The 20208-nt window shown below is 43.0% G+C and overlaps 1 protein-coding gene across 4 annotated transcripts in view; it reads left to right on the top strand.

Annotated features, from left to right (window-relative positions):
• PTPN12 (protein tyrosine phosphatase non-receptor type 12) overlaps window positions 1–20208 on the top strand; it is a 456323-nt gene that overhangs the window by 152983 nt on the left and 283132 nt on the right. For all 4 annotated transcript variants that reach the window (XM_069229677.1, XM_069229676.1, XM_069229675.1 and 1 more), the window contains exon 4: window positions 19935–20030. In XM_069229677.1, coding sequence (XP_069085778.1) covers window positions 19935–20030 — 96 coding nt within the window. The remainder of the gene's footprint in view (window positions 1–19934; window positions 20031–20208) is intronic.

Raw genomic sequence — 20208 nt, 5'->3', positions numbered from 1 at the left:
AGTTTCTACTAGAGTTGATCATTTCTACTTACTCTTTCATTTATTGTTTACTTTAATTTTACTGTTTGGATGAGCACAACAAGAAATATATATTGATTTATTTGTGTATTTGTAAAGCTCATCACCTGCGAGGGTATGCTGGTGCTAAGCAGTTGTGTGCCTAGTCCTTCCTATGGTAGGATGGCTATTTGAAATACCAGGTCTTTAGCTTCTTGTGCCATTCAAGAAGAGAGAAGGAGGTTTTTGCGTGCAGTAGAACGTTCCCTGCATTAGGAGTGATGCAGAACACCCATCGTCCTAATGTATTTCTGTGTATGTGTGTAATTAGGAGTGCAGTGGAGTCTTTGGTTGGTTGAAGGAGATTTGACTGTTGAGGTAGGTGGGGCCTGAGTTGTATGGTGCCTTGAATGTATGTGCGAGGAATCTGAATTGAGCATGTTTGTGTATCGGCAGTCACAGGAGCTCCTTGAGGTGTGTTATGTAAATTCTGTTTGGGAGGTTGAAGGTGAGTCTGGCTGCTGTGTTTTGGATGGTTTGTAGTCTTCTAGTGAGTTGTTTTGTGATCCCGGCATGGAGGGTGCTACCATAGTCCAGCTTGCTGATGATAGAGGCGTGAGTTACAGCTTTTCTGCTGTTGCTTGAGAGCCATTTGAAGATCTTCCTCAGTGTTTCAGGTAGTTGAATCAGGATGCAGTAACAACATGGACTTGTGTGGTCATCTCCAGTTTGTCGTTGGTGATTATTCTGAGGTTTCTAGCATCAGTTCTGGATGTAGATGTGGGTCCGAGTTCAGCGTGCTGAGAAGTTGGGGCTGAGCAATGAACTTTAAGGTGCTCTGCAGATGAGTTTGCATTCTTCTGTGGAGTAAGGTGCTTGTCTGAGAGCTTATTCTTTATCCATTATGAAGGAGCAGATGCAGCAGAGAAGAGGCTTTTGGATAGCAATCTTGTGCAGGAGCCTGATTGGGTGTGACTCCTTGTCAAATGCTGCAAAGGTGTCCAGGAAAATTTTGGACCTTTGTGTCTCCTCTATCAAGGATCATGTGGGTGTCTTCTGCAGCGGCAATTAGTGCTTTTTCTGTACTTTGGTTGTGCCTGAATCTGGACTGTGTGACATCAAAGAGCTGGTGGTTGCTGAGGTTGGTCGGTGAGGTGTTGGTTGATTAGTTTTTCTAAGAACTTTGCTTGATATGTTTTGAGGGAGATGGGTCTGCAGTTGGAAAGCGTGGCTGGGTCAGCGGATAGTTTCTTGAGCACGAGCACGGGCACGATGGTGGAAAGACTCCAGGTGCCCAGGAATGTGCCTCAGTCAATAGAGGCGTTTATGATCGGTGTTAATGCTTCGCTATCAGTAACGGTCCTTTGAAGGTGTTGAGAAGGCAAGTGTGAAATAGAGCCCCTGAGTAGATGGTCTTCATTGTACAAATTAAAAGGACACTGTCTATCTGCCTGAAACATCTATACTATGTTCTGGCTGTTCCCAAATGTTTTTTTGAAGCCTTCGCCTGGAGCCTTCCTAGTGCATGCAGCTTTGATTAAGAACTCCGCAATTTTGTGCACTCTCCAGATGTCATGGGTGAACTTAAGGATGAGAGATCGAGAGCACTGCTTACTGGCAGAGGAGAACTGGTTTCCTGAAAAGCCAGCAGCGGAGTTGTTGCTGTAGATCCACTTATATGAAGCTTAAAGTGATTACGTAGGTTAGTACAGTATGCATGTGTTAACTTGCATGTATGTGTCTTGAAGACTGTTGACTACTAGACAGTCTGGTTGTTCTGTATATTATGTTAGAGAAACGTTACACTGATAACTTAAACTCACAGCTTGACTGTTAGTATTCCAGGATGTTGGAGACAGAAAACCATTGGTATGGACTTTGTTATTTAGATGGTTGGTGCAGAGCAGAGACACATGGTCATCTGTTACCTAGGGACTGCAATCAGACTTATTTTGCTTTCTCCACCTCTTGTGTTGGTCCTCTTTGATCCACCCACCCATTGGGTTTATTAACGTAATTCTAAAGGGGTAGGTTGTGGTAAAGAAAGAGCAATATTTTCTGTCTTGTTATTTTCAGAGTGAGTCAAGTTTGACATGAAACTTAAGTTTATCTTTGTTAAAATCTGACAGTATGGGATTCCAAGTGATACCTTCACATATAACACGTTTTTAAAATGGTAACCAATGGGCACAGCTTATGTTGATAAATTTCACAAATGCAAATAAAAGGCCATTACTATTTCTAGGTCTTCTTTTGCAATGACAAATGAGACATGGCTTCAGGGTTTAGCGATATGCACTAAATTACAGAGAAGGAGATGGTTTCAGTGCAGTCTGACCTATATATCAGTCCAGATTGTAAACTTCTAATTGTCTTAATTTCATTGGCTACAGATGCCTCTTCTAATAAAAACCTTTAGGTAGATTCTTGTGTATTATTATTATATTTATATAGCATGATCAGATCCCTAGGTGCTGTAGATTGCTGTGCATAGCAGTTGGTAATACATGACCACCATGCAATTGTAGTTCTGTGTTAACTTCGTATGGTGTTTCTGGTGACTTTACGTTGCCTCCAGAGGCTAGGATTCCGTCGCTCCTGTATTGACTCCATATTATACTACTTCCCGCTGGTTTAGCTGTACTACTAGGGACTGGGATTGTCTAGTGTCTGGTATACCTGCATATAGTATACATTAGTACCACAGCTGTTGCTATTTAGTTGCTACACTCTTCCATGATCCCCTCTCCCCCAGCTAATGATCATTATCCATCTGCAAGTGCAATCACTCAAAGGACTGTCTTCCTAACAAATTTTATAACCTTTTGAGGACACATGGTATGAGGGATTGCATGACCGTTCTCATTAGCCTACCTTAACAGATGGAGTGACATCATACATGGTTAACCACTTCCAGACTGTGTTACAGCTGTGTGATACACTTATTATACCAGATGAGGCAAACCCATATAACCCTTAGACCTGGGTAATTTAAATAGTAAACACAAATTAAGTCAACTCAGGGGAAGTATATGCCTAGACTCCAGCGGCATCAGAAAATAATAAAAACCTGCTATCTTAAAAATATATGATAGCCTCAAATTAATTTGTATCACCTTTTATTATTTAATCTAATGAAAACATTTCTTTACTTATAAAAACTTCATTAAGAAATAGTTGCTCCCAAATTAACATCGCAGTGAAAGTTATAAAATGAAATTTGTGCCAAAGTGTTATATACAATATGTACAAATGTGGTTAAAAAACATATAAGAAAAAAGCAAACTTCAATGAGACCCCTTTATTCCAGGTGTCCTTAAGTCACTCGTGTAATCCACATATAATGTAGTCAAAGTTTCGACCCTGTATCAAGACATAAATCGTTAGTGGGTCATCCTCAGGACTGACTAATTCTTCTAGCCGGAAACACCTATTAGTCTTAAGATGTTTTGACAGGAGTCTTTTTATACAAGTGATTCTTAGTAGTACATGGAATACGTCTCCTCGCTTATGTAATTTTCGATTCAGGCAGCATATAACCTCTTTAATTGGTCAAGCCTCTTTTAATGATTATATAACTTCAAAGACATTCCTTTATTTTGCCTTTTGACGTCTTTCCTTGTCCGTATCCGTTCGTGTTGCAGCCCAGATACACAGCATGAAACATTTGAACTGAATTAGCATGACAGATGTCTCTAATTTTGTATGTATCCTGTGGAGTAGCTTGTTACCCATCTGCACATCCTTCAACACCCTTTCAGGGCTAGAAAGCACAATACAAATGCCAGTGCATTATAGTAAAAAGTTCCTAGTTGGGCGGCGCATCCCATACAATTCAAAACACCTCCACCTAAGGAAATTTGCATGAGATGCATAGCGGAAAAATGACACAGCCTAACTGTAACTCTCATGCATGACTAAATCTCTAGCATTGCATTTCCACAGAATGGTGTGGTATTAGTCTGCAAATACCTTTAGCTTCTCTTCAAGCGTAGCAAGTGCTATATAGATACTCATACCATAACATAAGCATCAGTGGACATTTACATAAAGTACAGACTGAATTTGGATTAATGTAACAGGGACATAATGGATTTAAGTTGCACAAAAGAAAAATTGCATAATTAGTGCCCTTTCTAATCCACAGAACCTGTAGCTGTTTGCAAATTAAATGTGGTCCCTGTGGTGGGAGTGGGTGGGGAATGGGAGCAATTACTGAGTCTTGACTTATTTTCTGAAAGTCAGTCGTAGGTTGGGGCTTAGCTATTCCAGCGAAGCGGGTGAACGAGGAGAAAAAACCTGTGTTCTGATACTTTATTTTTGGTGTTTTTAGAATCACTTGGGGCTTAGTTTGGTACGGATTTGACAAAGAAATTGTTTTCTGGTGGCCACAATGTGCCCTACTCTGTAGTAGATGTACAATAAATTATAATTGCTGTGAGCGGAGAGGAGGAGCCAGTGCAGGTGTACGAGCTGTGATGAAGTATTTGTGTTTACTTTCTCCCTTAATCCTTCATGGAACTGTGTGGAAGGTGCCTTTGAGTGGCAGAGTAGTCCAAGAAATGCCTGTGGGAAGAGCATTGCCTCTGTTGACATGGATATGGGCATGCGCTACTGTGTGTGAAGTAGCGTTTGCTCGAAATCCTTTTTAATATTGGATGAGACTGATTTGATAATGGGATCTGTGGGCTTTTTTGTCATTAGTCTTTCTAGTAGAAACATCGATCTGTGTAAAAGTCCAGAGATTTCTCACTGTAAGAGACTGGAGGAAGAGTCGGCATGCTCTTTATAATCCATTAGTCTGCACCCTCCATACAATCATGAGGGAAAAAACAATTTTAGTCTGATTATGTTGATGTTGGACATCAGTTATTTGAATTGTGTGTAGACATGGTTTTAGGTGATTGTTTACAGTTGAGTTTACTGTGTGAGCTGCATACTGGTGAAGGATGATTTCATGTTTGTGTAAAGGGCAAGTATCATATGAACGAAGAAGGAGTTCTGAGAGGCTGTTTTTTAAATGGACAGGGAGAATTTGGGGGAGCCCAATAGAGATACTGTCTGTCTCAAAAGGAGGAGGCAAAACATTTAAGGACTGTTAAATATAACCATTCATTTGGAGAGTATGACTAGCACTTAATGATTGTCAGTGTGTAAGGCCACTGATAGATTGAGGAAAACTAGGCTTATGTGTGTCACTTTTGTCATTTGGAGAGTATTGCTGACGGTATGCAGGGTTGCATTCTCAGTGCAGCTGCAGGAGTGGAAGCCCAATTGTTAGCCTTTGAAGTATTTTGTTTTCGTTAATGTGGTTTTGAAGTTGCTGGGCTGCATGCAGCATTTTTAAAACACTTTCTAAGAAATAAAAAGAAGTTGATGGTATTGTAGTTTGCAAGATTACCAAGCTGCATGTCGTTTGGTTGTTTTTTTAATATGGGAATTAATCTGGATGATTCTTTGGGTGGATTGGAAGGATCCATTGCTAAGGGAGGTGTCTACATTGCTTAATTAGGGAGAGTAGCTGTATTCAGGAGAGACGTAATACTGGACAGATTAATACTCTATCCCTGTAGGAAGTTGCTTTGGGGATCAGAAGTTCTTAAACAGGTTGTTGATAGGCAAAAAGTGTAATGGCGGAAAGCCCTTGGGAGGGATGAGAGAGATTGTTTTGTGAGTTAGTAAGGTTGATATTGTCACACATATCAACCTTTACTTTGTTTCTCTTTTGTTGTTGAAAAAATTTGAGGTTGGTCACTTTCCCTGAGTGGGCAGTGATGGTAGGCTGGAAACGTCCTGCCCTTTGTCTTACATCATTCTTTCCATTGTCAGTTTCAGTATTAGTTTTTGGAATAGTGTGCATTTTTGGTGTAGCAGATAGTGTTTGTGGCCTTAGTGTAGTTATTTTCGCTGCAAGGTTTCTGATGGATACAACTACCTCACGCGTCAGCCCTCAACGGAAATTTTCTTCTAGCTCTGCACGTCGACGATGATGTCACAATTGCCTGACTCCACGCGACGCCATTTGACGTCATCCAGGCAATAAGAAGCCCTCGTCGACGTGCAGACGTCAGTTCCCTTTTTTCCGTGCCTTCGAGTAACGGTTTTTCTTCGAGGCTACCAGGGAGCTACAGTTCCACTCCGGTGTAACTATGTCGCAACCAAGGAAGTCGGGTTTTAAACCTTGTAAACAGTGTGGAGGTCGCATGTCCGTCACGGACCCACATGATAATTGCTTTTGGTGCCTTAGTTCTGACCATGAAGTCGAGTCTTGCGGTTCTTGCCAACACGTGAATCCTAAGGCCCTGAAAGAACGGGAGGCTAAGTTGTTTCTTGCTCGCTCTAAGAAGAGGAAGGAGAAGCATCACCGTAGGGAGTCTTCTTCAAGATCCTCGAAGACTCAACGGCGCCATCGGGATTCTCGACATGGCTCACGGCACCGATCGAGCAGAGAACGCTCCCGTTAGAGGTCGCCATCGGCTCGGCGCCGACTGACGTGGGAGATCAGCCCGACTGTCACGCCTCCACCTCCAACGACTCCAGCTTCTCTGACGTCGGTGTATGAAGTGGATCTGCATCAGGAGCCGAGGGCTTCTCCGGAGCAGGAGATGACTGGGCCGTCATCGGCTTCACGGCCGGCGCTGGTTCCTCAAGGTTATCCGGCTTTCCCAGCGCCGGGCACGGACCCTGCAGCATTTCTGAACGCAATGTTTAATATTTTTGCCACCATGGCGCCTGGTGGAGGGCATGCGGGTCCGTCAGGTCCTTTGGCCTTTGACTTGGGTGCTCCGGCTCCTTACAAGCCGACACCCTTTATGCCCTTTCTTCCTTCTGGAAGTACCGCTTTGGCGCTGATGCCCTTGGCGTCGCCCAGAAGACCGGTGACACCGCCGATGTCCACCATCCCGGTGCCGTTGGATTCACCACGGATCCAGTCGACCATGAAATTGCCTGTGGCGCAGGAGGATCCCGCGTCGGATGGCTCCGAGGGTCGGCGTCGTCAGATCTTCGGTGTCGGCTGACGCCTTATCGACACCGGGGCTCGAGTCCAGACTCTGCTCCAGGAGGTTGGCTCTAAGGCTGCTGGAAGAACAAGAATATGAGAGGCAGCACTTGGAGGAAGGAGAAATCATGGAGCATTCAGGGGACCTGCAATGCTTGGATACTGCAAGCGGCCTAGACACTTCCCCGGAATGGGACCTGGCTTCTCCAGGGAAGTATACGGAGGAGGCTGGTTCTTTTCATGCTGTAGTGAGGAAAGCAGCAGACTTTATGGACCTTCCACTTCCTGCTGCGGAGGTGAAGACAAACCTCCTGACCGAAGTGCTGCATCCAGCATCAGCTGTGGCGGAACCCCTTCTTCCTTTCAATGAGGCTCTTTTGGACCCTATTAAAGAAGTTTGGAAGAAGCCAGTGACTTCGGCTGCCGTGAACAGGGCGGTGGCGAGACGCTATCGTGTGGCCCCAGGTGATCTGGGCTTTTTGACCAAGCACCCAACTCCGGAGAGTTTGGTTGTCCAAGCGTCGTGCTCCTCCCATTCTGCTCCTGGTTCGTTTCCCGGGGCTCCAGCGGACAGGGAGTCTAAGAGATTGGACCAGGCAGCTAAAAAGGCCTTCTCTTCCTGCAGCATGGCTTTAAAATCTACTAATGCCACTTGCATTTTAGGTCGCTACAGTTATTCCCTTATGGATGAGGCTAAGGGCCACCCGGGATTATCACAGGAGGTGTTGACCGTTTTGTCGGACGCTCAGGTGGCGGTGACCCAGGTGATTCAATCTGGGCTGGACACCTCGGACTCGGTGGCCAGGGCTATGGGCACGTCCATAGCGACGAGACGGCAGGCCTGGCTGCGTTCGTCAGGGTTCTCCCCTGATGTTCAGACTACTCTCCTGGACCTGCCATTTGATGGAAACAAACTTTTTGGATCAAAAGCTGACTCTGCTTTAGAACGATTTAATGAGAGTAGAGCCACGGCAAGATCCTTGGGTCTGCAAGCAGCCACATTCTCTGCTTTGAAATCATTTAGGAGGTTTAGAGGTTTTGGTCGTGGCGCTTCCTTTTGTGGCAAGCTCCATGCGGCAGGACAGCAATCTGCAGGAACTCTTCCTTTCAGATCCTTCAGGGGCAGGGGTAGAGTACGCACTAGAGGTGCCGCCCAGCAGCACTCTGCCGCTTCCTCCGGAGGGGTGCAGCAGGGAAAGCAGCCTTAGTCCTCCATCACTCCCTGCTCACACGTCTCCTGTAGGGGGGAGATTCACTTACTTTCTTCGCATGTGGGAGTCAATAACATCAGACTCCTGGGTCATCGACATTGTGGGGAAAGGGTATGCTCTTCCCTTTCCAGAGTTTCCTCCTCCCTTCCCTCGCCGCCCATCCTTCTGTTCGGACGACCATCTTCTGTTACTACAACAGGAGGTGATATCCCTTTTGTCAAAGGGTGCAGTGGAGTTGGTTCCAGAGCAGGAGAGGGGTCAGGGCTGCTATTCAATGTATTTCCTGATCCCCCAAAAAGGATGGTCGGTTGAGGCCAATCCTGGACCTGAGGATTTTGAATTGGTTCCTCAAGCAGGAAAAGTTCAAAATGCTGACCCCGTCACAGGTTCTTTTGGCGTTGAACGAAGGAGATTGGATGGTGTCTGTCGACTTGCAGGATGCGTACTTCCATATTCCGATCCTCAGTTCGCACAGGAAGTATCTCCGGTTTGTGGTGGGGTCGCAGCCCTATCAGTTTGCGGTCCTTCCGTTTGGTCTTACTTCAGCACCTCGGGTCTTCACGAAGGTGATGGCTGTGGTGGCAGCGGAGCTCAGAAGAAAGGGAATAGCAGTATTTCCTTATCTGGACGATTGGTTGATCAAAGCCAAGTCTCCGGAGCTCTTGCGGCATCACCTGCAGTTGACAACTCAGTTGTTGTTCGACCTGGGTTTTTCAGTGAATGTGCCCAAATCTCACCTGGAGCCCTCTCAACGTCTCCTGTTCATAAGGGCAGTACTGGACACAACATTCAATCTGGCCTTTCCTCCGCCACAGTGGCAGGACATTCAGGCATTGATTCCAATGTTTAGAAATGGAGCGGTCGTTCCAGTCCTCAAGGGCCTTCGTCTGCTCGGTCTGTTCGCTTCTTGCATTCTGCTGCTCACGCATGCACGCTGGCACAAGAGGGCTCTTCAGTGGTGCGTTCGCAGGCAGTGGTTTCAACACAAAGGAGATCTCGAGGACTCCAGAGACGCTGCAGCGGATCTTCGATGGTGGGCTGCGGTCGGCAACCTGTCGCCAGGAAGGCCGTTCTCGCTACCTCCACCAGTGGCCACAGTTGTAACAGATGCTTCCACTCTAGGGTGGGGAGCTCATCTGGGGGACCTGGAGATCAAAGGTTGTTGGTCTCCAGTGGAACAGAAGTTTCACATCAATCTGTTGGAATTGCGGGCGATACGTCTGGCTTTCAAGGCCTTCTTCCCTTCCCTTCGCGGTCAGTCGGTTCAGGTCTTGACGGACAATACTACCGCGATGTAATATATAAACAAGCAGGGAGGAGTGGGGTCGTATCTTCTCTGCAAAGAAGCTCTTCGGCTCTTGTCCTGGCTTCAGGACCACAGGATTTGCTTGGTAGCAAAGCATTTGGCCGGAGTTCTGAACGTGCGTGCGGACAGTCTCAGTCGGCTCATCTCGACCGATCACGAGTGGCGACTTCATCCAGATCTGTCCCTTTACGTCTACCAGAGGTAGGGATATCCACAAATAGATCTGTTTGCCACTCGGGAGAATGTGCACTGCCCGTCGTTTTGCAGCCTCCAGTATCCGGTGCAAGGAGCTTTGGGGGACGCGTTTCAGATGTCCTGGAAGGGTCAGTTGCTTTACGCGTTAGCCCCCCCCATACCCTTGATTCCTCGGGTTTTGAGGAAGATCCGCCGAGACCGGGCACAAGTCATCTTAATAGCTCCGGATTGGCCAAGAAGGGTATGGTACTCGGACCTTCTCCAACTCTCACTGTGCCCTCCGCTCCGTCTCCCGTACAGGGCAGACCTCCTCTTGCAGTCGCAGGGGCAGGTTCTACACCTCCACCTGCAGAGCCTGCACCTTCATGCCTGGAGATTGAACAGGGCAATCTGAGTTCCTTTTCTCTCCTGCCGGCGGTGGTGGAAGTTATTTTATCGGCCAGGCGACACTCCTCCAAATCGATCTATGCAAGCAGGTGGGCCAGATTTGTCAGTTGGTGTGGAGAGAACCAAATTGATCCCTTGAAGGCCCATTTGTCTGATGTATTGTTATTTGCTTTATCCTTGGCACAGAAGGGTTGTGCAGTTGCCACAATTAAGGGTTATTTATCAGCGCTGTCGGCTTTTCTGTGCCTTCCAGACCAGCCCTCCTTGTTTAAGTCACCAATTGTATTGAGGTTCATTAAGGGTCTCACTAATAGGTTTCCGCCCACTCCGTTTGTTATGCCACAGTGGGATCTTAATTTAGTATTGACCTTTCTTATGGGATCGCCGTTTGAGCCGATGCACTCTTGTTCCTTAAGATTTTTAGTTTTGAAGACTGTTTTTCTAGTGGCCATAACATCTCCTAGAAGAGTGAGTGAGCTCCAGGCTCTTAGTGTAGAGTCCCCATATATTTCCTTTTTCAGGGACAAAGTGGTGTTAAGGACCAAGGCGGCTTTCCTCCCAAAGGTTGTTACACCCTTTCATTTGGGACAGTCTATTACTCTCATCCATCCAAGGAGGAAGAGAGGCTTCACCAGTTGGATCCTGTCTTTGTCGACAGGACGAGGGAGTTCAGGCAAGACGATCAGCTCTTCGTGGGTTACGTGGAGAAGAGGAGAGGCAGAGCTGTCCACAAGAGAATGCTGTCTAGGTGGGTCATTCTCTGCATCAAGCTTTGTTAATCTTTAGCAAAGAAAGAACCTCCTGTAGGGCTCCGAGCCCATTCCACCAGGGCTAATACTGCTTAGTCGGCCTTGGCTAAGGGTGTTCCTGTGGTTGACATCTGCAAAGCGGCAACTTGGGCATCCCTCCATACTTTTGTCAAACATTGTTGTTTGGACTATGAGGTCAGGAGGGATGGCCATTTTGCCTGCTCAGTGCTGCAGGATTTCTTGGTTTGACCATTCAGGCACCCGCCTCCTGAGGTGGTACTGCTTTGGGACTCTGTTCTTTAGGTGAGAAATCCACAGGTAGTTGTATCCATCAGAAGAACAAGTTACTTACCTTCGGTAACGCCTTTTCTGGTGGATACACTAGCTACCTGTGTATTCCTCACGGTCCCACCCGCCTCCCCGTTGCCTGACTGGTCTTACCACGAAATCCTTGGGTGAGCACCTGTATATTGTATATATGTATATGATAATGTGATGTATATATATTTCTTTATATATGTGTATATTTCAAAGGAAACGTGTGGTTATGTATATATATTTATATGCATAATTCGTGATGTTGTTTCCATTAGTTTCGTTTCATATTATTGGAATAAAAGTTGGTATATAAGTTTAATTGATGTACTTGTATCACTTCTGTGATGTCAGTGCTCACCTGTTCGACTCAAAAGCGCATACAAAATGATAATAACTGATGTCTGCACGTCGACGAGGGCTTCTTGTTGCCTGGATGACGTCATATGGCGTCGCGTGGATTGTGACGTCATCGTCGACGTGCAGAGGTAGAAGAAAATTTCCGTCGTGGGGAAAATTCTTTAGGTGAGGAATCCACAGGTAGCTAGTGTATCCACCAGAAACAGCGTTACCAAAGGTAAGTAACTTGTTCTTCTGGGTGATTTCGATGAGCTGTTATCATTGTGGGGGTGAATCAATGAGAGGAAAACTTTAAAGACCCATACAAAAAGCCTCCCTGAATGCAACAACAAAAAAATAGTAGTGCTCCTACGTGGCTCAAACACAAACAAGCTAAGGCCTTAAGTATCTTTTTTTTAAACTGCAGTATGGTTTCTATTGTACAACTCAGTACAAGAATGGTGACTCCAAAACCTCACCCAGAGTGTGTGACAAGTTTCATCATCGGGTCAATTACTTTTGGAGCATAACTTCCTTTGGAGTCTGGAACATTAAGTCCTTTTCATAACTCCAGACTTTAGCAACCTCCAATGTATACCTCGTCGCCCACCTTCTCTTTCAGATTTAATTTCTCACATTTGTCCCATTTTTTAAAATTCTACCCACCACTCCTGATTCCTGGGCTCCCAGGATCCTTCCAAGTCATAGAAATTTGTCACATTGCCAATATCAGTGTCTGGTCCAAGAATCTACTTGTCACTATATTGCCCTTGATCCAGGGAAGTAAACTCAGCAAATATACTCCTAGGTTATCTAAAATATCCTGTTGTGTAGCCGTGGAAACCATCTGCAGGACCCCCATATGTTTGTAGCTCATAAAATGAACAATAAATTCACTTAATGTGTCTGCATTAGATTTACATGCAGTTATCGACCACGGGCACTAGAATTATGTGGCGGTGAGGACCACATTATGTGGCAAGGTTGACTAGTTTAATGCTGCATAATTTAGCCTACCCTGCCACATAATTTGGTCTCCCGCCATATAATTTCTTTGTGGCACAGCAATAAAAGGCAAATTATGCATCACATGGTGCCACATTTTGGTATTCTATTACTTCATAATTTTAACATTAACATTGGGCAAAGTTTTTGCTATTTTAGTACTTCCTGTCAAGGTTTTTCTCTTTACATTTTGGGACTTGTAGTTTTTGTTTTATATTTGTAATAAACAAGAGTACAAGTCCCATAGTTAAAAAATCTACAGCTCGTTAGTTCATAACACATGGACATGGGTAACTTGACTGAACTGTGAGCTGGGGCACAGGGCTACCTAGAGCCTGTGCCTACTAGCCAGTGGGTGACGTCTGGAGGTTCTGTTACTTGTCCGGGGAAGGCTACACGCAGCTGCTTCCTCTTTGTTTGTCCTCAATGGCACATAATACTTCAAGGTTGTGGTCTGCCTCATTGTGTGACCTGCTTATTTGTCACAAGTACTAAGGGCAGGTGAGAATATCAAACTCATGGCCTTTATAGGTAGCACTGTAGAGAGCTGATGAGACTGCTAAGCACTAGTGAGCCTTCTAATTGTGGAGGTGCTCAGGAGATTTGTTTTCACATCCTCATTGTCGCCCCTTTCTTGTCCTTCCTGTTATTTCCCTACTTGGAAATCTTGCGGGCAGGAGGGGAGGATTTGTACGTCCCCTACACTTCTTGCATCTACGGGATAGTGGACACCTTTTTGTCCTGTGGCTCTAGCCAACGTAACCTCATGTTGATGTACCAAAAACCCACCAAGGATTGACCATTGTTTGGCTTGATTGTCACCCTCATTTGCTTGCTTCTTATTCACTGTCTTTCTTTACTTTTCTTGAGTTTGTTCCTCCCCTGGAACATAACCCCTTTACCATCCTTTTGTAGCCTTCCAGCACTCCAGGAGAGTGCATTTGTTTTCTTGTGCTTTCCCTCGTGTCATGCTTCCCCCTCAAATAACCATCCACCCCCTCCTTGCGATTGGCGCTTTATGTTCTGTACTCACTAATCTATCACAAATGTACTCAGTCTCTCCACCTTTAACCACACCTGGTCACATTTGGGCAAGATCTTTTACCAGCACCTTCTTGGCCTGACTCAATGCTGATGTTTCTCCACCACAAACCAAACTTAAGATTGTCATTCGTGTATCATATTGCCCCTTTGTGTTAAGAGCAAACTATTAAGTGTTATATAGATGAAATCCATACTGTGTTTGAAGGCTATCATATCGTTAATATAAGTTACAGGAAGAACTGAAGAACTGAAATCCCAGCCAGCTGCAGCAAGGCACAACTATCATCTGAGCTGGGTTCTAACTCAGCATTGTAACCTAGCAACATCCACAACATTGTAAGCCTAACCAGTTTTAATGTGCAGAACACCACACCACTTCCCTCCCAATAATATGCAACCAATAAATAAGAAAACATAAATTAATAATGAAACAAGTTAAACACAAATCTGAAGTTTCAAATATAGTCTTTCAGTCGTAAAGGTACTTTTCTTGTTTGTTGAAGGCTCAGTCCAGAACTTTCACTCATTTGTGTTTTATCCAACACAGCTTCTTTTGAATTAGGATAAGTAGGGTAATATTTTGCCACTCTATTCAAATTCCATATTTTGTGAACACTCGTTTTCAATGCATTTTTGAATGATTTATTCACCTTCAATGGTTTTACTAAATTTGGACAGGTTGCCACTTCTCAATGGTGTTTTTATCTTGGCCCAGTCACCAACATTCATGGTAGTTTCCTTTACTGCCTTTCTTGCATCATGCAAACTTCTCCTCCTTATTTTTTCCTTTTCTCTTTCTCGCCATCCCTTCCACCTTTCCTCTTTGGTCATCTACCATCATTCTGCTCTCATTCACCCATATAGGTATCACCTCATTATTGGGCAGTCTGCCTTTGAACAATTGATATGGCGTGACACCAGTAGACAAGTGTGGGGAAAGTTGGTTCACACTCCCAATCAACCCCACTATTTATAGCTTGCTCCAAACGCTCCTTCAATAATTTTGTAAAGCGTTCCACTACTCCATTACACTTAGGATGATAAGAGAGCAGCCTTTTTATGCTTTATTTCCCTTGCTCTTAGAAACTGATGTGAATTGCACTCCGTTCTTTGAAATAAATAAACGTTGAGGGGAATGATTCTCTTTCAAACAATTCTTCTTCTTAAAAAAAAAAAAAAAGTGATCACCACTCTAGATTCAGCTGAGTTTACAAACTTAATCTCTGGCCAACGAGAGAACATGTCTGTGCATACCATGACTTCTAACCATTGTGGTCAATTTTTCAGGACCCAAAATGTTCACTGCAATGCCCACCCAAGGACCTGATGATTGTTAAAGTGCAGGACACAGCCCATGGTCTTGAGAGAACACTTTGTCACTCTGCACACATTCTACATAATTTTTAACTTCTCTTTATCATCACAACCATGTCTGGCCGTCAATAACCTTTGCAGACTGTTTTCTTAGCTTTCTCTGTGCCCATGTGACTAGCATGCAAGCTTAGTGCTATTCTCTTTCTTAAGATATGCAGAGATACAAGTTTACTACCTCTCATTAATACATTATTTACCACATTCAACTCGTCTTTGACCTGCTAGTAGTATCCTTTCATATTTTCTGTGCATTCATTTTTATCACACCAAGCCTCCACAGTCATCCTTACTCTTTTCTATACTGTGGCATCTTCCAATAATTATTTTCTTCACTATTCCACCATAATGATTCCGTCAGTAATCAGGCACTCATTCACTTCTTCCTCACTATCCTCCCTACTAAAAAATCCTTATGGTTTTGTTCTAACAGTTCCTCTGTCACCCATCCTTGAAAATCAATCCACAATAGGATTATTAGCTCCAGGCACATATGCCAGTTCAAAATCTTGGAGAGCAACCACCCACTTGCAAATTATATGGGACACAAAATCCACACCTTTCTTAGAAAAAGCCTCCTTGAGTGGATTGTGATCCGTTTTGATCCCAAATCTACCTCCCCAAAAGGAACTTTCTGAATTTTCTCACAACCCAAAAAAATCCCAGAGTTTCCTTCTCAGTTACTGAATAATTAAATTCAGCTCCTCTCAATCCTCTTGAAATTAATAATATAGTTCTATTCTGTGCTTTAGATGTTTGCATAAGAACAGCTCCCAGACCGTTAGAGCTTGCATTAGTCAATACATACGTCTCATCATTAGGTTTAAAACTTCCTGGGCTTGGATACCTCTTCAAGATGTTTGATATTTTCAAATTCACGATCAAATCCTTTACACCAAATAAGTTATTTTCCTTTCTTTAGTAGGTTTCTCATGCATGCAGTTTTTTCTGCAAATTGTGGTACAAAGATTAGGCTCTCCACGACCGCCAGACTGCTGGGATGGCTAATCCTGTCAGTGCTGGCGGTCTGACTGCGGCACGACCACCGTGGTCATAATGTGGCGTCTGGCGGTCAAGAGACCGCAGACTCGTAATGACCGCCTGTATGTCCTAGATATTCAATCTGATTACTATTCAATTTACATTTATCTGCTTTTAATGTTAGACGGCTACTTTTCTAACACTGTTGTTATGCTCCTTCAAATTAGACCCAAAAACCAAGATATGGTCCTGACAGATTTTCAGACCTTTGACACCCTGCAGTATCTTTTACATTTTCCTTTGAAAGACTGAGGCTGCTGAAATTAATCCAAAAGGCATCCTCCAAAACTTAAAGGTACCAAAGGGTGTAAGATCTTGAGATGATGGATATAATTTTACTTGATAGTACTCTGAAGTTAGACCGAGTGAGGAAAAGTGTTTGCCACTATTGAGTGAACATAACATTTCACTGATTTTAGGAAGAGGATAATGGTCAACTACTACAGCTTTGTTGAGTTCTCTGAATTCTATACAAAGTCTAGCTTCACCGTTGGCTTTACTAGCCATAGCTGCTGGAGCCAACCACTCACTTTTGCTAGGTTAGGGTAAACAGTTGACTTAAGTTGTAATAAAATTTATATTGTTCGAGAAATCCTAACCGTTGTGCAAAGACCGGGAATTCCTTCATTATCCTGCATCTGATTTCTGAGATGTCCTCCCTAATGCTTACTAGGTAATTTTCAGTGGTATCTAAATATACATAGAATTTGCATTGATGAGACCATCTAATCGGGGAATAATTTTTTAATGAAACATATATTTTTCCTGCAATTATTTTGCCCTTCAATTCATTGGTTCCCCAAAAATATCCATTTAACTCCATGGGTTCTCCTCCATAACCCTTGGGTCTGATGTGTGGCCTTAATAACTTCCCCATACCTTAAGTTTTTGATTATAGAGTCAAAGTTATCTTGGCTCCAGTGTCAGAGACTTTTTACTGGTTCATCATTGACGCGCACAGTTTCTATCGAACCACCTGAGTATTGTCCTTTCACTTTTAAACGATCAACCTCTTCTATGACTTTGTCATCATTGCAGTCAGTGTATTTCCCTTACTTTCTTGAAGACTTTAGTAGTTCTACAACATTTTGCAAAATGTCCCCTACAACCAAATTTTTTTACAAACCATTTTCCATCATGGGCAATCTTTGTTGTTGGCCGTATGTTCTGAGTTACCACAGCGGAAACATTTACCTTGAAAAGATTTGGGACTATTTGTGCTTTTTATTCTTGTAGGTGGTTTTTCAGATTTTGATCTATCTTGTACCAATTTAGCTGTACTGCTCTGCTTTGTAAGGTTTGCTTATTTGGGAATATTGTCAACACAAGCCTTAGAATCTTCAAGTGTGTGAGCCGTTGTTAGCATCTTTTGTATCAAGGGATTGTCTTTTTGCCACATATTCTCTTGCTTTATCAGTGGTGCAACCCAACTTAAACTGATCCCTCAGTCCTCCTTCACAGGATGCACCAAAACCACAGGTAGCAGCTAGCCTGTGTAATTCAGTAATATATTGTTCTACATATTCAGCCTAATGCTGCATCCTCCTCTCAAAGTGATAATGCTCTAATACTGTGCTAACTTTAGGAAGATAATGTAAGTCAAGTTTCTTCAAGAGCATTTCATACTCATTCTAATTCACTGCATCATTGTCAGGTAAATCAGGGAGATGTTAAAAAAATATATATATATAATAATAATTCTTGCCCTTTGGAACCTAGACAGTGCATTAACAATGACATTTTCCTCTCTGCACTTACAGAGGTACCACATACTTTAGCATAATGACTAAATATGTTCTTCCATTTGGGCCACTGTGTGGGAGGATCTCCAGGGGAACTAAAAAAAAAAAAATGGATGCGCTGTAACATTTTGCATCATACAAACTCTCAGTTGTTCGATAATATGTAACAAATTCACTTCATCGTATAAGAAAACACTTCATAAATATGACAAACAACTACTAACATAAACTAGTTTTACATACATATGCATATCAACATTTGTGATGCTCCAGAAAGTTATTTCAGTATTTGATAGGCCAAAAGAAAAACACTTTTAAGGTGTGCCTATCACTGTTTTAAAGTATACTTTTGGAGAATTTGTAATAATTATAATATAGTGTTCCAAACACGTTGCTTTTGGGAACCGGTGCCAAATATTAAGGTGTGCCTATCACTGTGAGTTTACTACAGTTTCTCAGACCAGTGATCGGCATTTAGTAGGCACTTGTTTTTAAGGTGTGGCCATCACTGAAAGTTTAGATATAGATTTGACAAGTTGGTACTTAGGAGGCACTTGTCAACAAGGTGAGCCTATCACCGTGCATTAAAGATTAAATTCCACAAATATTGCAAAAAACTGTCATAGGCCTTGTAATATGAGCATGGAGAGTGCTGCGCTTTGGATAGCTCGAGGATGCAGCATGAGCCGCAGCATGCATGGAGTTTCAGTTTGGCTCGTTAATTTTGTTGCGCTGAGACTTGAAAGTTAAAAGTGGAAGCAAAAAAAACATCAGGCAAGTCTTTATACTTCTCCTTAGCTCACACTGTACACATGCCTTGCGCACAATCGGAACAATATCACCTAATAGTCTTGAAAGTCGGAAGATTGTCTCGGACTGTTAGGTGGTGAGATTCTTTCTCTGCATTGGGTTTTCCTCACGAAATCTGAATACAGGTAGTGTAGGCTCATCAAACTTGGGTCGCTCGTGGCCAATGTTAAGTGGTATGTAAATGAAATTCACATGGTGTTTGAAGGATACCATATCATTAATACAAGTTACAGGAACAACGGAAACCCCAGTCAGCTACAGCGAAGCACAACTGCCATCCGAGCTGGGTTCTAACTCATCATTCTAACCTAGCAATCAACATCTGCAGTATTCAAAGCCTAACCAATTTTAATGTACAAAACACCACACAAACGTATGTAAGTTGATAGGATAAGCAATTGTTTTGCCTCCCGTTTGGTGGATCCTAATTTTCCTCCGCATTTTCAGGTCCTATACATTTTTTGCATGATGAAATATGGGCATAAAATAGGAGTATCTTTTTCCTGGATTAATGGCAATTCAGTTTGAGTTTCTGCTAATATTTTGGCTAGCATGAAAGTCATATTTTGCAAGAGAGGCGGAAGGTTTCTTCAGGACCTACTTTGTAGAAGTGATATCTCACATAACGCACCAAAGTAAGAACTTAAGTCACAAGCTACCGTGGTATCGCCCTATTGAGTTATGAACTCCAACAAGTAAGGACAGTGTGGCACTATGCCATTGGTTAGCTTTTAATCTTAATTGCACAAACTGTCATTCATGCCTTTATTTAGGATTTTCGGGTTACTCCTATGGTATGATAAGAAAAGATTAAAAACACAAAGGAAGGACAAAAAGTTATATTTCAGGAACATGTTCTGTTAAATAAGATTATCATACCACATTTGATGCACCCAAAATTCCACTTTTAAGTGTGGGGCACAGCTCTGAAGGTGGAGTCATCCAAGAGAAAACAGTAGTGCTTGAAAAGCACACAGTAGAAGTATCGAAGCCAGCCAGTCAAGAGTTAGGTAAAGATGCTGTACTACATGAGAGGGCCATACACAAGATTGACAGGCTGGAACATGAATAAGAAGCAGGCAATTGAGTGCCAGGAAAAACAACCAATAGCAAGCAATAGGTGGTCTCCAAGCCCACTGTTTTTTCTTGGTAAGCCCACAATGTATTTCACACCCATTAGGCTTGACCCAAAACCTGAGGTGAAAAATATTTGTTTAAATAGACATCACAATTCTACTTTTTCACTCTTTACGCACACCAGCATTCTCTTGCTTGATAGTACAACTTCATGTTTATTATGAATATACGGTTATATTCACCATAAATTATGCTTATTAAAACAAATTATGGTATATAATTTGTATGTTTTGGAAAATGTTAATAATACATAATTTTCTTATGTCTGAATCTATGTAATTCTAGGGAGTACTTGGACCGAAAACTTATATTGCTACCCAGGGGCCACTAGCAAATACAGTAATAGATTTCTGGAGAATGATCTGGGAATATGAAGTTGCCGTAAGTAATTCATTTATGTATTAGTGTTCATAAACCAATTTTTGTGAATTACCTTTATACAGATTCTAGAAACTTGTATAAATGGATTCTTTAACATTTGTTCTTGTAACTATTTCCAGCTTCTGCTGCCTCCAAATAACCAGAATTACTAATCACTACTGTTAAACAACCTTGAACC

The sequence above is a fragment of the Pleurodeles waltl genome, chromosome 4_1, assembly GCF_031143425.1.
Source record: "Pleurodeles waltl isolate 20211129_DDA chromosome 4_1, aPleWal1.hap1.20221129, whole genome shotgun sequence".
Classification (NCBI taxonomy): Eukaryota; Metazoa; Chordata; class Amphibia; order Caudata; family Salamandridae; genus Pleurodeles; species Pleurodeles waltl.
This window is presented reverse-complemented; position numbering and strand designations above follow the sequence as displayed.